Here is an 18,125-nt window from a genome sequence, read left to right as displayed (position 1 = left end):
CATTGGTTATAACGATCGGATATTTATTTTTGATATCGTTACAAGTGGACTGCACTGTATGCCAGTTTTCCATTCAGCTGCAAATGGATGACACATTGGTAAGCTTCTAGCTCGTTTACTATCTCAAGGGAGCAGCATCGCGCAAGGGTTCACCATCTCGCAATCCCCTTTTATGTGGGAAAGCCGCTTGTGGTTGCAGGAGCTGGGCTAAGTAGTGTGAAACAACCTTCGGCACTTCATTGTCCATTGCTACTAATATAGTGAGGCTCGAATAACAATTGCTGATTGCACACGTGAAATTTGCCTCCTGAAAAACTGTGTTTGACGATATTGAACAGATAAAATGTCTCTGCATCGATGGCGTCTCCACCTGCCAATAGATGATGCGACGAACACCAGCATTTTCACATGTTGTGGTTGCAGGCTGCTGTATTTTCATTTATGTTGAACAGCCTGAACGACAATTCTATGTGTGTAGTATACTGCAAACACTAAGATAAGACCATTTAATGCCATAAATAAACACAACAAACAAGTGTTACAAGTGTTCGTGCTCTCATCAGCACCGAAGCCAGCACAGCAAGGGCAGTACGGTTGTTGAGCTGACTTCTCTGCTGAATGTTAAAGTTCCATATGCTAGTGCTTGCCAAATGGCTGTGGACGCGGCACGTGAAAAACAGATGTGCAACTCTGGCTCCCTGCTGGAGCCTATGCACTAACCTTAAGGTCAAGAAAGGGGCTGAAAGATGGAGTAGCACACTGTGGTATAAAAGTTATAAACAGGGATAAGGAGCCTTTCTGAGGCACCTTATCCCCGTTTATAACTTTTATACCACAGTATACATAAACTCTAGTGAGATCAACTGCTTGCAGTTTGTGCAGTGTTGTGGAAGTGCCATTGAAACGCAGGTTTCAGGCTGTGTCGTCTGCTTCATGTCACGGTGAAGAAAGGAAAAGGAGGAGCAGGTCTCAGAAGTATGCGCGCCACGCAGAATGCACACAAGGGGCATTACAAGAAAGTGAATAGGTGATTGGCTCTCAAGCTTGTTGTTCGTTTTCTGAAGGCTTTGTCTGCTCCTACAACAAAGCCTGCACTGCTGCTATGAGAGTTCCTGCTTTTGTAAGTGCACCAGGTGCATCAAATGCTGAAAATTCCTCCACAAGCTTAATGTCACTCAAATGGAAAGCAATCTTGTTTTCTAAAGTGGAAAACAACCTCTCGGTGGAGAGATGCTTCAGCGCCTTTGAGAACGCCGACTGGGTGCCTGAGGCGGGCCGCTTTGGCATCTGTGGAGCAGTGGGCGAGTGACGTACAGTGTGGACTGCACGGCAGAATGGCCAGAGACACTCAAATTTACTTCACACATATCACTGTCCATGAGAGCGCACGTGGAAGAACATCTTTATAAAGGTCGAGAACTGAACAAATTGATAAGCATTCAGGTTGCAATTTGTGCAGTGCTCCCAAAAAAAAAAATGTATGGTGACAGCAGGAAAGGATGTGCACAGGACAAGCACTGATTAGCAACTACGTTTTACAAGAAGAATGATTATGCACAGGAAAACATCCAAAGAAGACATGTTTCAACATTTTGTTCCTCTTTTAGAGACATACATATTAGATACCTTCAATTTCTAGAAGTGCTAGCATGCTTACGTATACTCATCATCATCATCAGCTTATTTTATGTCCACGGCAGGACAAAGGTCTCTCCCTGTGATCTCTAATTATCTCTGTCCTACGCCAACCGATTCCAACTAGCGCCCGTGAATTTCCTAATTCCATAGCTCCACGTAGACTTCTGCCGTCCTCTACTGCGCTTCCCTTCTCTTGGTACCCACTCTGTAACCCTAATGGTCCAACAGGTAACCTGCGTATTACATGACCTGCCCAGCTTCATTTTATTCTCTTAATGTCAATTAGAATGTCAGCTATACGCATTTGCTCTCTCATCCGAACCGCTCTCTTTCTGTCTCTTAACGTTATGCCTAGCATTCTTTGTTCCATCATTCTTTGCGTGGTCCTTAACTTGGCCTCAAGCTTCTTTGTCAAGTCTCTGCCCCATATGTCAGCATCGGTAAAATGCATTGATTGTACACCTTCCTTTTCAATGATGATGGCAACCTTCTAGTCAGGAGCCGACAATGCCTGCCGTATGCGATCCAACCCATTTTCATTCTTTTATGAATTATTTACTTCGCATGATCAGGGTTCCCCGTGATTAGTTGACCTAGGTAAACATACTCCTTCACAGACTCTAGAGGTTGACTGGCGATCCTGAACTCTTGTTCCCTTGCCAATCTATTCATCATTATCTTTGTCTTCTTAAGTATACTTAACCCGGTATAAGTATAAACTAAAAAGCGGACAAACTGTTGTCCCCGTTCTGTCGAGAGCCCTGCACAAGTCACACACACACAAGAAAAGGTAAGAACGTCTGTCTGACCCTGTCTCTTCGCCCCCTGGCATGCAGAGCAGGAAAGTAACGATGAAATCCGTGACCAACCTTGAGCAGCATGAACTTGGCGAGCGGGTTGTACCACTGCATTAGGAAGACCCCCTGAGGGGACAGCCCGCACAGGTACTTGTAGCCATTGTACGGGTTGCGGCCCACGCAGCACCGCATGCAACCCTTCGTGTCTGCCACCTGCGAAACATGCGAATGTACAATGAACGACCGAGTTTTCCGTCGCCCGATGATTCAGATGCCTTCGCAGCACGGCCACATACACCATAGAGACAATGTATAAAAAGTAGGGGAGCGCGAATACTCAAATATCACCGAATCGAATAGTGAACGTCCAACTAATTCTGTTCGTGAATCGTATATATCCTATTCCATTTTTAAAAATATTCAATGTATTTGGTGTAGAAACCCTGCACAGTGCCACATGTTGGATACGCTGCAAAGCCCCTCTTGCTCGATGCCACCCAAGCGAGCGTTTCACAACTGCTTTCGATGCAAAGGCAGCACCGAGCATGCTGTGGACAGGCTGCCACGGCTGACAAACCAGCAGACTTCGACACCGCTAGCACTCCCAGATGCTCGCCCAATGCGGGGATAGCACACACGGCACCAGAACGCCGCAATTCACAGAATAGTGCCTTGTTGGCCAGGTACGGTCCTGCCCGTAAGAGGTTCCTCTGGGTCGACAAGACCGATCAAAACGATAACGTGACACCGGACAGAGGGAACAGCAACAGAAGCAGAATGTATTTTGTAAAGCTGATTAGCTGCCGATAGGCACAGAAATTTTGTTGGATGTGCGGAAACAAACTTCATGCCACTTCAACAGCCATCAATCTCACTCACGTGTGCGATCTTGGGACCGATCACCAATGAGCCATCTGTACAGACATATTAGCGGCAAGCATTCTGTGACGGTTTACGGTTCGTTATCAGATCGGCCGGCAACAAATTTTTGTCCCGGCTACATTGCCTTGGCCATTAGGTGTTATCGGTGCTGCTTCATTGGGCGTCGGTGACTAAAGGTACGGTTTGGTGCCAAATCGACGAAGATCTATATGCAGCAGCCACATACTCGGAAAGCCCACAAACCACCTCACAAGTGAAAGCGAGAGACAGCGAATGAACGGCAAAGGGGGCGTCTAGCATCGCAAGCTTGCTGTGACCCTCCAAGTTGGGAAATCACACCGAACTTTGCACGCGGATGGTGCCTGCTCTTTACCGTTGGCGCTATGTACAGAGTGGTGATTGAGTCACATGATTTACGGTCCTTTCGTCTGTCGGGCAGGTTGGCATTACGATAATCCACCTGCATTAAAGCTGGGATAGCCCTTCTGGATTTCAGAGAAAAACGGGAAAAGCTTTGCTTTCTATGCGATAAGTAAAAGACTGCCGCAGAACACAGGTCCACTATTAAACCGAGTACCTCAGTGGTGTTTAGTACAACAGAATGTGACTAATTCATTGGTTTCAGAGGAAAAAAGGCACTTGATTATGTTTAATAAAATCTTATTGATAAAAAATATTTACCAGACCTTTACAATTTAGAAGTGAGCTGTAATCAGTGCTGACATACTAACTTGGTGTTGACTTTAAAGGGAAGCTGAAGAGTCTGTCGAATTCAATAAAACGCTCATATACGGATGCGGGAATGTTATAAACTATGCACGTAAAATTTTGGGCAGGATTTTTCACTTAGGAACGACGTAATCGGCGGTTAAAAGTGCGCTGTCGCTCCGCCCCCCATCGAGCGCCGCGCGCTGCTGCTGACGCTGACGATGCGAGCGGTGACCGGAAACCGCGGCGTAGAGACGTCAGCACTGGTGTTCCGCTCCTTCGCAGTCCCTGCGACCGTGCCTGACCGCGGTTGTTTCTGTGTGCGTGCCGTCATAATCTGCCTCGCTCGAGCCTACATTCCTTTGTTTGTGTATATGTAGGGTGGTAGTTGACGTGCGCAGCATCAATTGAAGTGGTGGGCCGATCATGCCAGTGTTCTGTGCAGTCTACGGTTGCACAAACACTAGCAGCCGCGACGATGTTCCATTACTCCCCGAAAGACAAGAGGCTTGCAGCTAAGTGGGAAGCTGCTGTGAATCGAAAGAATTTCAAGCGCTCAAGAACAACAGTGCTGTGCTCTAACCACTTCCGTGACAACGATTACTACCAGAGTTTATCAATAAGGCGTGAATGAGTGAGAGTATGACTTTCTGCTAGCAGGCTTTCTAAACGTAGCGCGAAAAGGTCGGGGCAACGAACGGATGGTAACGGACGGGCGGACGGATGGTAAGTGGTCTTGGAAGACCTTATGAATACATGAACTCGTCCAAACGTGGATTTTGATTTTTTGCTAGCTCCTTCGTGTTAGCCCGCTAAACGGAAAGTAAATGTTCATCTCCCACCCTTGATGCAGGTTTGGTCGCAATCCGCCAGTAATTTTCTATTCGCACGTGTGTTGTGAAACAACCAACATACAGCTACCATAATGCACTGCAAGTGTAAAGTTTTCATGTGTTTGAAAGCCGGTGCATGCCAGGACGCTGCACTCCCTCTCGCGCACAGAGAGAAAGCGGCCGTCTCATGTAGCTGACGAAATTTGCCGTCTTTACGGCTCCAGTTACGATTAGCGTGCGGATGGCGCGCTGATGAAAGCCACTACACGTGATACGAGAGCCGGAAAGCTTTTACCGCATGTAAACCGTCTGTATAGATTGCCAACAGCTTTGGGGCAGCGCACAAATGCCGACGATCGCATCCCTCCTTACGTTCCACGAGGAGGCATGCAGGAACATAACAGTACAGTTGTTTGCCCAGAAACGAACTCACTGAATCACTGAATACAGCTTTGCAAAAAACATACTCACCAAAGAACATTTCTAACACGAGGAGATGCTAACACTTTGCTTTCGTTCGCGTCGAAAGTACTGCTTGCTACCAGCATCTTTTGCTCTACGTATACATGTAGGGAGCAACGCTGAACTCCTCAAAGAAACGCAAGCTCTCGAAATTTACCATAACCGTCTCACCAAACCACAGCGCCAAACCACCTTGCACCGTGCTTCATGTGTGGCGGCAGCGGCCGGTCCGGACGAACACCAATGTTGACGTCATGAGGCGCCCAACCAATCACAGGCGGAAACAAGGTGCATGAGCTGCCCGAGTCTGCTGCTGCACTTTTCGTCGAAATAAAACCTGTTTGCGCTTTCTTTCGCTCAATCTTAATGCGATATTCGAATTCAGAGGGTTGAAAACCATCACGTACAGTTCTTCACTCATTTTTTCTGGAAAACTCTTCAGCTTCCCTTTAATAAAAGGACACCATACTGTATATGTTGATTTCTATGTACTGATAGCTTGCTACATTCTTGTTATGCAATGCTAGGAGACAAATTTTCTTACCCCAAATTTGTAAGCATTAGATTTTGTGAAAATTTTTTGATGTTTAAAATTCAATTCAATATTCGGCTTTGTTTTTTACTTGATTCGAAATCTACTATTCGGTATTTGCACAGCCTAGCAAATATGGTACAGTCAACGTCCGTCCATCCGTCCGTCCGTCACACTTCCGCCTCCGGCGGAGTTTCCGGCGCAGCGCCATTTCGTTTGTTTGCGCAGGCCACGTTTTGGCTAGCGTGGTGTGTGGTTGTGCTGTTGTGCTCTGCGACGCTAGGCCTAGGTGCTTCGACACTTGTCAGCGAACTCCACTGTTCAACTTGAGGATTTTGCTTGCCTTCGATGGCCCCCCCACTCCTTCTTCGTAGTCCTCGCCGATGGCATCAAAGCACGGAAAGAAGTACCGTCGGTTAATGATGATGAAGAAAGCCACCATTATTAAGCAAGTTGTGAGCGGCCGATGGCAGGCTGATGTGAGCAAGGAGTTCGGCACTTCTAAACAAACAGTTTCGGATTTCCTCAAGAACAAGGGCAAGATCTTGGAAACAGCCGAAAAACCATCTGGCGCCCAAAAAAAGAATGCAAGCCAAGGTGTTTATCCAAAGCTTGAGGAAGCTCTCGTCGTGTGGCTTAATTCGATGATAGCAAAGCGGTTGCCGGTCTCGGGCTGCATCTTGAAGAAAAAGCGGAAACTCTCGCGGTTCAAATGGGCATTAAGGATTTTAAATTTAGTGATGGATGGTTCAAGTTCAAGAAGATGTGTGGTGAGAGCGGCGCCGTCGACAGTGCAGTTATTGAGCAGTACCGCAACGGAAAACTTCAGTCTTTGTTGCAGCAGTTCTCTGCTGAAGTTTTCAACTGCGACGAAACTGGTTTGTTTTATAAGATGTTGCCAGAAAGAACGCTCGCTTTTGCTGGTGACCCATGCCATGGTGGCAAGCACAGTAAAGAACGGCTGACCGTTGTCGTTGGCAGCAACATGTCTGGCAGCGAGAAGCTTCCCTTGTTAGTAATCGGGAAGTCAAAGAACCCGAAGTGCTTTAAAGGGGCAACGCTGCCAGTGTTGAACGAAGCCAACAAAAAGGCATGGGTGACTCAGCAGTTGTTCGAAAGTTACGTCCACAGGTCAGACAGGAAGTTTGAGCTTCAGAACAGATGTGTCGTGCTCTTCATTGACAACTGCGCCGCTCACGGTCACATCAAGAATTTGGAGGCTGTCCAGCTGGAATTCATGCCACCCAACATGACTGCAGTCCTCCAACCAATGGACCAAGGCGTCATCCGCAATCTGAAACTTTTGTACCATTCGCGGGTACTAAACCGCATGGTGCTGTGTGCGGAAAACGGCAAAGGCTACAACGTTGATCTTCGGTCTGCTGTTGGAATGCTTGCGGACGCATGGAAGGCAGTGAGGCAAGACACGATTCGCAACTGCTTTCGCCACGCGGGCTTCGTACTCACCACAGAGGAACCAGACTTGCCTGAAAGCAACAACTCGATTGACGTGTGCCCACCCACGGACGACGTGATCAATAACCTCTGCTCTGCTGGGGTTTCCATACCCACAGAAATAACTTTTGAACAGTTTGTTGACGCTGACAACGAGCTCGACTTCTGCGCAGAACTGACTGACGAGGAAATAGTCCATCAGGTTGTGGGAGATTCGGAAGACTCCGATGTTGAAAATGAGGAGCCAATGCCTGCGCCGCCTACAAGCACCGAGTTGAGGCCAGCACTGTTGACTCTGTCATCGGTATACAGTGCTGACATGACCCTTGCTCAGATCGAGGTGAACATGATCGCATGCAACCAGAACGCCGTCCAAACAACAATCGGCAAGTTCTTCAAGCCACTGCAGCAATAACACCGGCTGCCCGACGATGCATATGTATATGATAAACCGGCAGTCAGCTGCATACAGAGTTTTTGAACGCCTCTTTTTATAGCCACTTCACTGATGCTTTGGCAGGGTTTCGGAAGCCTGGTACTTCGCCCTTTACCTCTAGATCCGAGAAAAAAAGAAAAAAAGGTGCGTTTTTTTTCATGCATTCATTTTTTCGGACTGCCTGAATTTTCGGACGTTTTTAGGTTCCCTAGAGGGTCCCAAAATTCAGTCGTTGACTGTATATATATTGCGTGTGAAGATACGCTGGCTTCACTAACCTTGGTAGTGGCTGCGTACCGCCGGGGAACTAGCCGCTCGGGTAGCCGACCGACAGGCAAGCCGAATCGTTGTCCGGCTCTTGCATGAAGTGCAGCAAGGTCATGCCTGTACAGTTGCTGGTTCTTGCCTGCAGGACAAAAGCAATCATGAAAAGGAAACTTTCATGCAACTCAGGCGCTACGTAGGCAGGACGCTGGCCACCAATCACAGTTATGAACAAACTGTTAGCATCAGCTGGAGATTATAAAAAAAATATTTCTACGAAGACATATTTTAAATAGAACTTTCTAACTTTGACATGGGAAAATTTCCTGTCTTTTCAATGTCCAAGTTTCAAGTTGTGAAAGCATTGTGCGCGCATAATAAATGTTTCTTTTTTAACATTTAAACAGTTTTGCAACACACTTCTTTAAACCTTCCTGCCTTTCAGACCAGTGTAATCATCTGCAATCTCTTTGGTGCCAATGAGTATAAACATTTCAGCACTGGCACGTTGACAGTTGAGCAGAGAACATTCACTGACTAAACTGAAGACAGAAAGGGGTGCAGAGAAATAAATAAAAGAATCTCGTTGGACAGACACCCCATTACAAATATTGGTTAAACAATGCAAGTCATGAGGCACTGTCCAGGAGTTGTTCCACAATTGAACATGCTAATAACGAATGCGATAGGTACACTGTAGGTGGCCATTAGTGTTGTGCAAATACATGAAAAGTAGTTTAGAATATTGGGCTACTCGATACTCTCTTACAAAACAAAATTTAATTTTAGACTTATAAATGTCGAATGATCACTTCCCTATGTCCAGCTTCGCTGTAATGCAGCGACGAAATATAGTAAAGCATATCTGCCATGCAGTGAAGCATAGTGCTACGGAACAGTGTTTGCGATGATAAAGAGGCGAGCAGGGTGAAGATGACGACGACGATTAGAGGCTAGCGCAAGCTATTGCCTCTTGGCCAAGTGTTCGTACAGGCTGATCCACACGTACACAGTACGTGTTCGTACAGGCTGATCCAGTCCTCGACGTCTTACCCATCTCTGCCCGAGAATATGCCAGGATCACGGGGAGCGGGGAGAGTGATGTAGGTCGTCAAAGCGGCAGCAGGTGTCGGAGCCGGCGGAGTCGAGTTGTCGTTGCCGGGAGCCATGAAGCAAGGCTCAACGTACCGTCCACTGCGAAGCTCGTTGACGAGGTACAGGGAACGTCCACCTCCACCAGATATGTTACGTAGGAAGACGCAGACGAAAAGCTATATACAAGTATATTTACAAGGCAATACGCCGCACTTGGCCAAGAGGCAACAGACCGCGCTAGCCTCTAATCGTCGTCGTCGTTGTCTTCACCCTGCTCGCTTCTTTGTCCTCACAAATACTGTTCCGTAGCAATATCATAAGTAGGAAGGGGCAATGTAACATGGCCTAGAGTGCATTCCTTATAAATGTGTGCCTGCATAGCCTTCAATCACAGTACAAACACCGAGACGTCTAATACATGTAACCGAGACATCGAATCAGAATAAAAGCATTGGCACCTTACTACCTACTGCTTACACTTCTTCTGGTCACTGCAATAGTCTACATTTCTAATTTTTGCATTGTTTCACTTGCGTGTTATTTTCATTAACTTCCTACATGCACAAAGGCAGTTACATCATGCTTTGCTATTCATCAACCTCTTTGTATCTTTGATGTATAGTTAATGAGTTCACTAAATTTTGAACCCATTCTACCACAGAACAAGTCATTAATTCCGAATGCAGCAGTTCTTGCGTGTATACATTTGCAGCCGCTATTTTGCACAACAGCTATTTGATATTCAAATCGAAAATATTGGTTCCAAATCTCTACTTGCCTGAAATTCCCTTCAAACTCAAAATCCCTTAACCCCACATGCCTAGTGGTTATTATGTCAGTAGTTCGCTGCATGAGGACAAAACATGCAAACATTACCGACCCCGAAGCTGGTTTCGGCAGTTCAGATTTGACACCACCATGGTCTGAAAGTAATATTTTCAGTACAATTTGTGAGTTGTGCAATGCCTGACCTTTACAACGAAGTGTCCTGTACAGTGAAGGATTTTAGAGGTCCCAAGCACTTCGTTTAAAGGCTTTCAACTGTTTATTTTTGTTACAACACCTTTCCGTACTTAGCTGTAAATTTTTGTTAAAAATAAGGAAAATTAATAATGCCTCATTCGTTTTTAACATAGATCTAAGAACGATACGCAACATTGCAGTTCTTTTTTTAAATGATGCTCAGTTCTGTAAAAGACTCCAATTCAAAATGATTCCTGTCATATTAAACTACAAGTGCTGCCTCCGCCCTTTGTTTTCTGGGAGAGCTTGTCACTAATTGCTAAATACATCACCAGCCAGACTACAGTGGATTCTAGATACAACAGCTGGATATGCGAATGTTAACTTTGCCTGTACCAAAGCTGCCAAAATAAATGAACACATTGCCATACCAGCACAGCGATTTTGACATGAACTTCAACAAAGGGCAGCTTGGCCTCCGCATTCTACGTTGCAATCAATCTTTCCGCTCAATGAGTTTATAGGACCTTCTCAAAAGCAGTAAAAACTGATTTAACAAGCGCTGCTAGAAAGAAAACCTTTCTTCTACAACTTTATTATTTTCAAGAGGCATCCCAGTGTTTCACAGCCACCACAGTTCTATAAACAAGTTCCTCTTGTTCTGAGTGAGCTGGCTATGTGCTGTTGGCATCAAATGAAACGTGAACAGCAGAGTGTGCGACCAAAGCATAACTGCGCAATGATGCTGCCCCTATACTCCAATATTTTCGTTTCTGTTCTGGTTTGAAAACGAGAAAAGAAAAATCGCACAAGCCTAGTAACTATGAATGCATGTCGCTCACCTGACAATGACATGAGGACATCCTTGATGACAAACATCCAAGATGTTCTTCGGGGAAAGATCTGAAAGCAGAAATGGGTGGGAAAAAAGTAAGTGTCATTTTGGGTACACAATTTATTGCGGGTCCCAGGTTGTGAATGGAGCTCTGCCCCCTTGTGATTTGCAAGCAGTAAGTAGGTGGCAGCAACTCAGCGCACCTTTGTAACATGTACAGTAATAATCAAAAAGATATGATATTTTGCATTTGGGTCTTGTGAGTTAGCATGCTCAGAATGCTGATGCTGTGTTATGCAAGATGGCTAGCCTAGGCCAACAGTCTCTTGAACACGCACTGTCATCATACTTTATTCACACCCCATAGCCCATCCGCCATGCACATGATTTGCTTATTCCAAGAAAGTATCACAAGGAAGCCGTAATATCAACAAGTAGCGAAAATACCTGCATGTCTGAGATATGAATTATGATGATAGGTGGGGAAGTTAGCTGAGTAAGAGGTTTGCCATGCTACTACAGGTTTAGCATTCGGGGATGATCATTTGTACGTTTTCTGGAATTTTTAAGTATCGCCTGTTGCACATAACCTAATTCTAGTCCTTGAGCTGGATTATTCAGAGAGGCAGACATTCCCTGCAAGAGGAATCGATACATGTTTTCAACTAATTTGAAAAAGAATGCACAAGTAACTTCTTAATTAAATACTTTACAGCCAATATTGCAATTATGAATTGTACCCAGAGAGTTTAAAGCATCTCCACTTGAAATGCATTTCCAGAATGACACCAGTTTGCAGACATGTGCAATCAAACTCGTCATATAAGCGCACTGTTGTTCCACTTACTTTTGTTTTTTAAATGCTCTTTTATGCATTTAAGCACAAGAAAACTAGAAAAAATAAATAGAACACCCATGTATTTCGTCCCACATTTGGGTTCTAATATCTCAAAACTGGTGTCATCCTGCAGAGTAATTTCAAGTGGCTATTTCTTGCAAATTCAGTGGCTACAATTTGTAAGTTGCAATATGTACTGTAAAGTAATTAATAAAATATTGTTAACTATTTGAATATGCGTCTCCATTTCTTGTGCTAATACAGTCAACGACAAATTTTTCGGACATACCCTATAATTCTGTACAGTGTAAACAGAGCTACAACAGCGTACACTCTAAATTGATTGGGAGAGGCATAGCAACCACCTGCATTGAGGCAGCACTAAGTCGTGCGATACAAGTCTGAGCGAAGTCAGACAGTCTCATTACAGAATGCAGGATTTTCCCATTCTGTCATCCCTTCAGTATGCAAAGCCATCTTGCAGAAAGAAAAAAGAATAAGTTCGAAACCAGCACACAAAGAAAAGAATAAGGATGAGAGAACAGTGCACATGGTGCCATTGCCGTATTGCACAAGTTGTCACACAATCTAAAGAAAGTTTCCAATAGACATCATGTTAATTTACTTTTCAGTGCCGCGTGCAAGCTTTCCTCGATATGAAATTGTACGAAAACGATCGAAAGGCACTTGTGCACCTCCAATGAAAGATCTCGTTTTGCTGAGTGCAGGCGCGATATTACCTATTGGATACCACTGAGCTGTGGAGAAACTTCTGTAGGACAAACGGGACAGTTCTTCAATGACAGAGCTCATCAGCACAGCAGTAACGTAAAGAATGGCTATGGGGGTCATTTAGCAGGTCATTGTAACAAGTGTCCTTGCACTCCCATATATGAAAAAAACAAAACTCGTAGGGAAAAGGAAAGGTCCGAGGGAAAGGTAAAATAATAGAGGCATGTCACATTAGAAAGGAAGGAGATAAATGTGTAAGCGCTCCTTCTCTTGCTGTGTCAGAAAAAGAAATAGCTTTTTTGCATGAAAGATTATGATGTTGCCGATTTTAAAGATGTATATGCAACTGGTGCATTCATACCTATGCTGGAAAAGGTATAAAATAGCCGGAGAAATTTCAAATAAACTTACAGTTGGCAGTCAGTGCTTGTCTGTGATATTTGGTTCTTCGAGCCTTTAATTCGCGCTGTTCAACCTCAGTTCTCGGAAAGCATGACGCATTGCATAACGATGGTTGCCGAAAGTAAGCTTCGGCTCAATACAGCAATGCTATACAGTAAAGCATATGAGTAGGAAGGGGCATTTGTTATGGAACACCGCACGTATTCCTTAATTATACAAGCGTGCACCTGCCACCTCCTGTCATAGCAAGAGCACCGACAAGCCTATTAGGTGTGCTGGCAGGCCTTCATAGCTATTTCGGATATGCCTGTGGTGATTTGAACCCTTCGGGGCAGTAAAAGGCATACATTCGTTTTTTTTCAGACTGCTCAATCTTTCGGACGTTTTCGCATCCCCAAGAGAGTTCGGAAAATCGAATGTTGACTGTAATGTTTACCTTTTCAAACAATCCAGCTAAAGGACAAGAATTATGCTATCTGTCCCAGGCAATATTTAAAAATTGCAGAAAACTTAGAAACAATCACCCCGTATAGCAACACATCAAAGGACAAGAAAAAAATCGCACATACATCCACCCACAAGAATGCTTGCAAAGAGGCTGAACAAAACAAAAAGTGGAGCTGTATGGCACCATAAGTAAAGAGAAGATGTTATCAATCCTTTGGCTGCACCATTTTGTTTATTGACGGTGCCATACAACTTCCCTTTCCACTTTTTTCATTTGACTGTGGCCCCTTTTCGAGTACTTGAGCAAATGGATGGATGTGCGTTATTTCTTTTTCTCTCGTCTTTTCAAACCTGTAGCAGCATGCCAAACCTGTTGCACAACTAATCTTTTGTTCATTAGCTCATCCATCCTTAAAGTTTAGCTCACCAGCTCACATGTATTTTCAACACTGGTTGATATTACAGCTTCCTTGTGATGCATTCAGGAGTAGCAATTCAGCAGTTTTCACCGATTTTTTGGAGCAGGTAAATCTTCATTCTGGAGCAGACTGGAACATAAAAGTTCTGATTTCGGAGCAGTTTATAGCACACATATCTCATTCTTGGAGCCATGGGTGCCGACTACGGGGGAGGGGTGCTCTGGGGCCCGAGTCCCCTCCGGAGTTTTCCGAGGGAGAATCAGTCTCCCCCCCCTTCGGTGATGCCAAAGCCTACCCCCTCCCACCCACCTAACCTGTCATGCCAGAATTTTGTCACCCACATCATTTGAGGTTTCTTTCGACTTGCCTCAATCTTTTCACTTAATTGAAAGAAAAAAACATTCACAAAACACAAAGGACAAGAAGAGAGATTCACACCACAATGACTGGACTATCAAATGAGCTTTATTAGAAACGGTGTAGTCCCAGCAAGGCCAGCAGAGCATGTGCAACAATAGCATCACTAATCACAGTGCATGAAAAGTGAGTAGCTTTGAACCATGGAAACCATGGGAGAACATGGGTTTAACCTCAGAGTCAGAAACAAGGTAAGGAGTACGAGGTAAGTCATAAAGCTGAGTGCATGCATACCTGGTCCACGCAGGAGTCGTGAATCTCATTGAGGTTGAGTGTGTAGATGCCCTCCTCACAGCCAAACAAGATGTGTTGATCTGCGGGTAACACAAGGCAAAAAAAAAACAACAAGACTGCTAAAAAAACATTCTGGGGTTTTACACGCCAAGACCATGTTCTGATTATGAGGCACACTACTGTGAGTTCCGATTATGAGGCGGCCCTCTGGATTCATTTTTACCCCCTGGGGTTCCTTAATGTGCACCCGATGCACGGTACATAGGCATTTTTTTCATATTTAAAACAGCGCCAAAAAAACACGAACAAGGGAGGACACAGGACAAGCGCTGCCTTTGTCTTCGTCCTGCGCTCGTCCTGTGTCCTCCCTTGTCCGTGTTTTTTTTTTTGCACTGTTTTAAATATGAATGATCTGTACCAACTAGCTCGCACCCAAACCCTTCAAAGTCAGCATTTTTTTCATTCTGAGCCCATCAAAATGCGGCTGCTGCAGAATGCATCAACTGCCACATTCAAAAGTTTATGTCCTAAACTCTTTGGATGACATTCCGTACCCAAGATGGCCTCTTGATCTGCAGATTATCTCCTGTCCTATGGATTACATATTACATGACCTCAAAGAATTCAAGCTACCACCTTGACCCTCTCAAGTCAACAACACTCACTGTCGTCCTGCAGTTCTTACTCCTCAAATGTATCAGTGCCGTTAACAAATTTGTGCCTCAATTCTTTGGATAGCCAATCTGCACCCTTGAAGGGGATGCTGGAACACTTTCTGAACATGGTAACAGACATTCCCACGCTGTAGAGCAGGGGTTCTCAAATTTTCCTGCCTTGGGGAGCCACACCAGTTATCCCAGAGTGCCATGGAACCCTTCCTTTCTCCCTATTTCCACCGAAATGCTTGTACAAGGAGCACTGTGATGAATTACCGTATTTACTTGCATAATGATTGCACTCACGTAATGATCCCACCCATGAACTTGGTTATCAAAATTCGATTTTTTTCCTTTCCCGTGTAATGATCACACCCTGAACTTGCCACAGCGATATGTTGTGTGCACAGTCTAGCTAAAGATGATCGCTCTTACCATCTGTCGAATGCTGTCAAATGCTATGCGAACGACTCTTCCAAGACATATCAAGCAGTCTGCACGCACCGAACATTCTTAAGCAGATTCCCCATTTCATTCCTTTCATCACTTTCCCCACTTCCATGAAAAAAAAAAGCTACAACCAAGCTTGCCTTGACTATTATTTGTAGGCTTCATAACGGTTGTGGTCAACAACAACAACAACAACAATAAAAGACGCTTTTCGATTCTTCTCATCTGCACTCGTGGGCAAGCAACAAATTGCGAGCGTCAACGATAGTGGCCACGTTTACACTGATACGTTAGAAGGGTACTCTATTCGTACGAAGATATTCGCCCACCCTTAGCGGAAACATGCCATATTATGATAGTTAGTGAAGACAAATGCCGCAGTTTCCGCAGCGTGCCCGCCATGGGTTTCTGTCGCTGGTAGCTAAGCGTGCCCATCTCTTTTTCTGTGCCCTCAAAGTGGACATGGCTACATTTTTGCCACAAGCTTGTGAATAGTAAGGATATTATTCATTACTGATACGGAACAAACTGTTTCAATGCGCGTAATGTACTCATTAGAAGAAAAAAAAATTGCGTTCGGTGCGTTCGGCTTGCTCCGCCGGCCACCATTTTTGTTTTGTTGTCCCGCACTGTTACAGCGGCAGCCGACTATTTGTTGGCCTGTTGTCAACAACAAAAATGTTTTTTTTTTTTTCGCGGGAAACCCGCATAATGATTGCACCCCTGAATTTGCATCAATTTTTTTTTACAAACAAGTGCGACCATTATGCCAGTAAATACGGTGCCCGAATGGCTACACAAAGTATATCATGTAGAAATGAGAACAGAAGTGCATAAATCACTGTATCACCCAAACAGGGTAAACAATGTGTGCGTCTGCACCACTTTTAATTTCAAGTCACCCACTGTGCCTTTTAGCCAGAATTAAGTTGCAGTTGCAGTTGGAAGATGCACGGAGTGAAATCCTTGCGGTATTGAGGCTTGTGTATTTTAAAAATTAAAATAATCTGACATGCTCTCATAACCATCTTGCTGGCTATCATGTTATGCTATAAACACGTTTAAATACAATTTCACCAGTGATTCAGGAATCAGTTGCATAAACATGGTAATCACATGAGCGAGACAATAACTAAAGTATCAGATTTCTTTAGCTTGCAGTAAACAGAAAGGAAGTGGAAGCTCGGCTCTCCTGGGTTTTAAAAACTGCAGCGCAGACTGAGGTGGCCGTAACAATGACAGCCGTTTTCCAGTGCCAAAATCGTGGCGATTTTGGGAGCTTCTTCACTTCAAGTAGACAATTAAGAGTTGGAAAGGTTTAGTGAGCTGTGTTCAAAGCTTCAAGTAATTAACGACGATTGCGAGGAAGGCTTAGAGCCTCTGACGACAGCCTCTCACGCATGGACGCAGCTCGACCAAAATGTGTTGGTGCTGGCATTTCTGCGACTTCCTTTCCTCCCAGTGCCAGAAATAATGCGTTGCATGGAAGACAACAAACACACACTTGATTTTTATTCCCAAGTAATATTGCACTTCATATAGAGTATTTCTGTGGCCTTGCCCATCTACAACTCAGAAACATGAAAAAATATTTGACTGTGTATGACAACAGAAAACGACAAATGAACTGCTGACATTGCAACAATGAAAGCTGTTCAGAATCAGCTAGTCATAAAAATATTTGTGACATTTTAGCGGTTTTCTGCAAAAGAAAAGTTGCCATGGAAAGGGTTAACACACCCCTGACAGACAGATCACTCCATGACGTACTGGATGCTATGCTACCTACTAGCATCACTTCACATTTATATTTACTACACTGGTGCCAGCCAACTTCCAGGGAAGTGTGCGGGTACCTTTTCCACCCCAAATGTCACATGTCTGTTCACACCCTTTCCCCGCTGCAAATGTTGCATGTGTCCCTGCACCCCTCTCCTCCTCCCCCAGCAGACTCACCCCTGGTCTCGGGGTGTATCCAGCTGGTGCTGCAGAGGACCTTGAGGGGGCAGCCATTGAAGACTTTGGAGAAGCAGGCACCCATGTGCACCTTGGGCGTTGGCGGAAGTCCATTGCTTACGGGCTTCTGCTGAGGTCGAGGGTGGAATTCGTGAAACAGAAGGACGGAAACTGTGTAACTCATGTGATGCGCTTTGTTTGGAGTGACACGAAAGACGACTGCCAAGATGTGCTGGACCTGTAAACTACTGGAATAACTAAAAGACTTCAGGAACTCTCAGGAACACCTACACAAACTTATGCAGCCTTTGGTAAGCATATAACGAAGGTCAGCATCAGCAGTTTGATGGTATTAGGATTGCACTGCATTCTATAGGCACGAAAGAGTAAACTTTAAGAAGTTTTGAGACCTTTTATCGTCCAAAAATGGCGCAAACTAGTCCAACATTTATGATGTCATGTCGGCACGCCAGCTAGGGCTTACGCTTAGGCTACAGTTTAGACACAAAGCTCAATAAAATTGCCAGTTTGACTCAAAGTTAAAGCATTGACAGCAACAGCAAAGCATAGTGTTGCGCTTGAGCTGATCGCATGTTGTTGTTACGACACACAGAGAAGACGTGACGTGACTTGCAAGACTGCTTCTACTGTGCTGCCGGAGAGGCACCCTGGCA

The 18,125-nt window shown here is 44.8% G+C and overlaps 1 protein-coding gene across 11 annotated transcripts in view; it reads right to left on the bottom strand.

The window, feature by feature from the left end:
* The window catches only part of hppy (MAP4K3-like protein hppy), a 217,725-nt gene that overhangs the window by 36,539 nt on the left and 163,061 nt on the right, over positions 1 to 18,125 (bottom strand). For 9 of the 11 annotated variants that reach the window (XM_065450743.1, XM_065450745.1, XM_065450747.1 and 6 more), the window contains 5 exons: positions 17,452 to 17,581; positions 14,390 to 14,469; positions 10,908 to 10,968; positions 8,022 to 8,149; positions 2,508 to 2,648 (listed from right to left, as the gene is read on the bottom strand). In XM_065450743.1, the coding sequence (XP_065306815.1) occupies positions 2,508 to 2,648; positions 8,022 to 8,149; positions 10,908 to 10,968; positions 14,390 to 14,469; positions 17,452 to 17,581 (540 nt within the window). The remainder of the gene's footprint in view (positions 1 to 2,507; positions 2,649 to 8,021; positions 8,150 to 10,907; positions 10,969 to 14,389; positions 14,470 to 17,451; positions 17,582 to 18,125) is intronic. The other 2 variants (XM_065450744.1, XM_065450753.1) reach the window with 1 other exon arrangement.

Source organism: Dermacentor albipictus, chromosome 7 (genome assembly GCF_038994185.2).
Source record: "Dermacentor albipictus isolate Rhodes 1998 colony chromosome 7, USDA_Dalb.pri_finalv2, whole genome shotgun sequence".
NCBI lineage: Eukaryota > Metazoa > Arthropoda > Arachnida > Ixodida > Ixodidae > Dermacentor > Dermacentor albipictus.
This window is presented reverse-complemented; position numbering and strand designations above follow the sequence as displayed.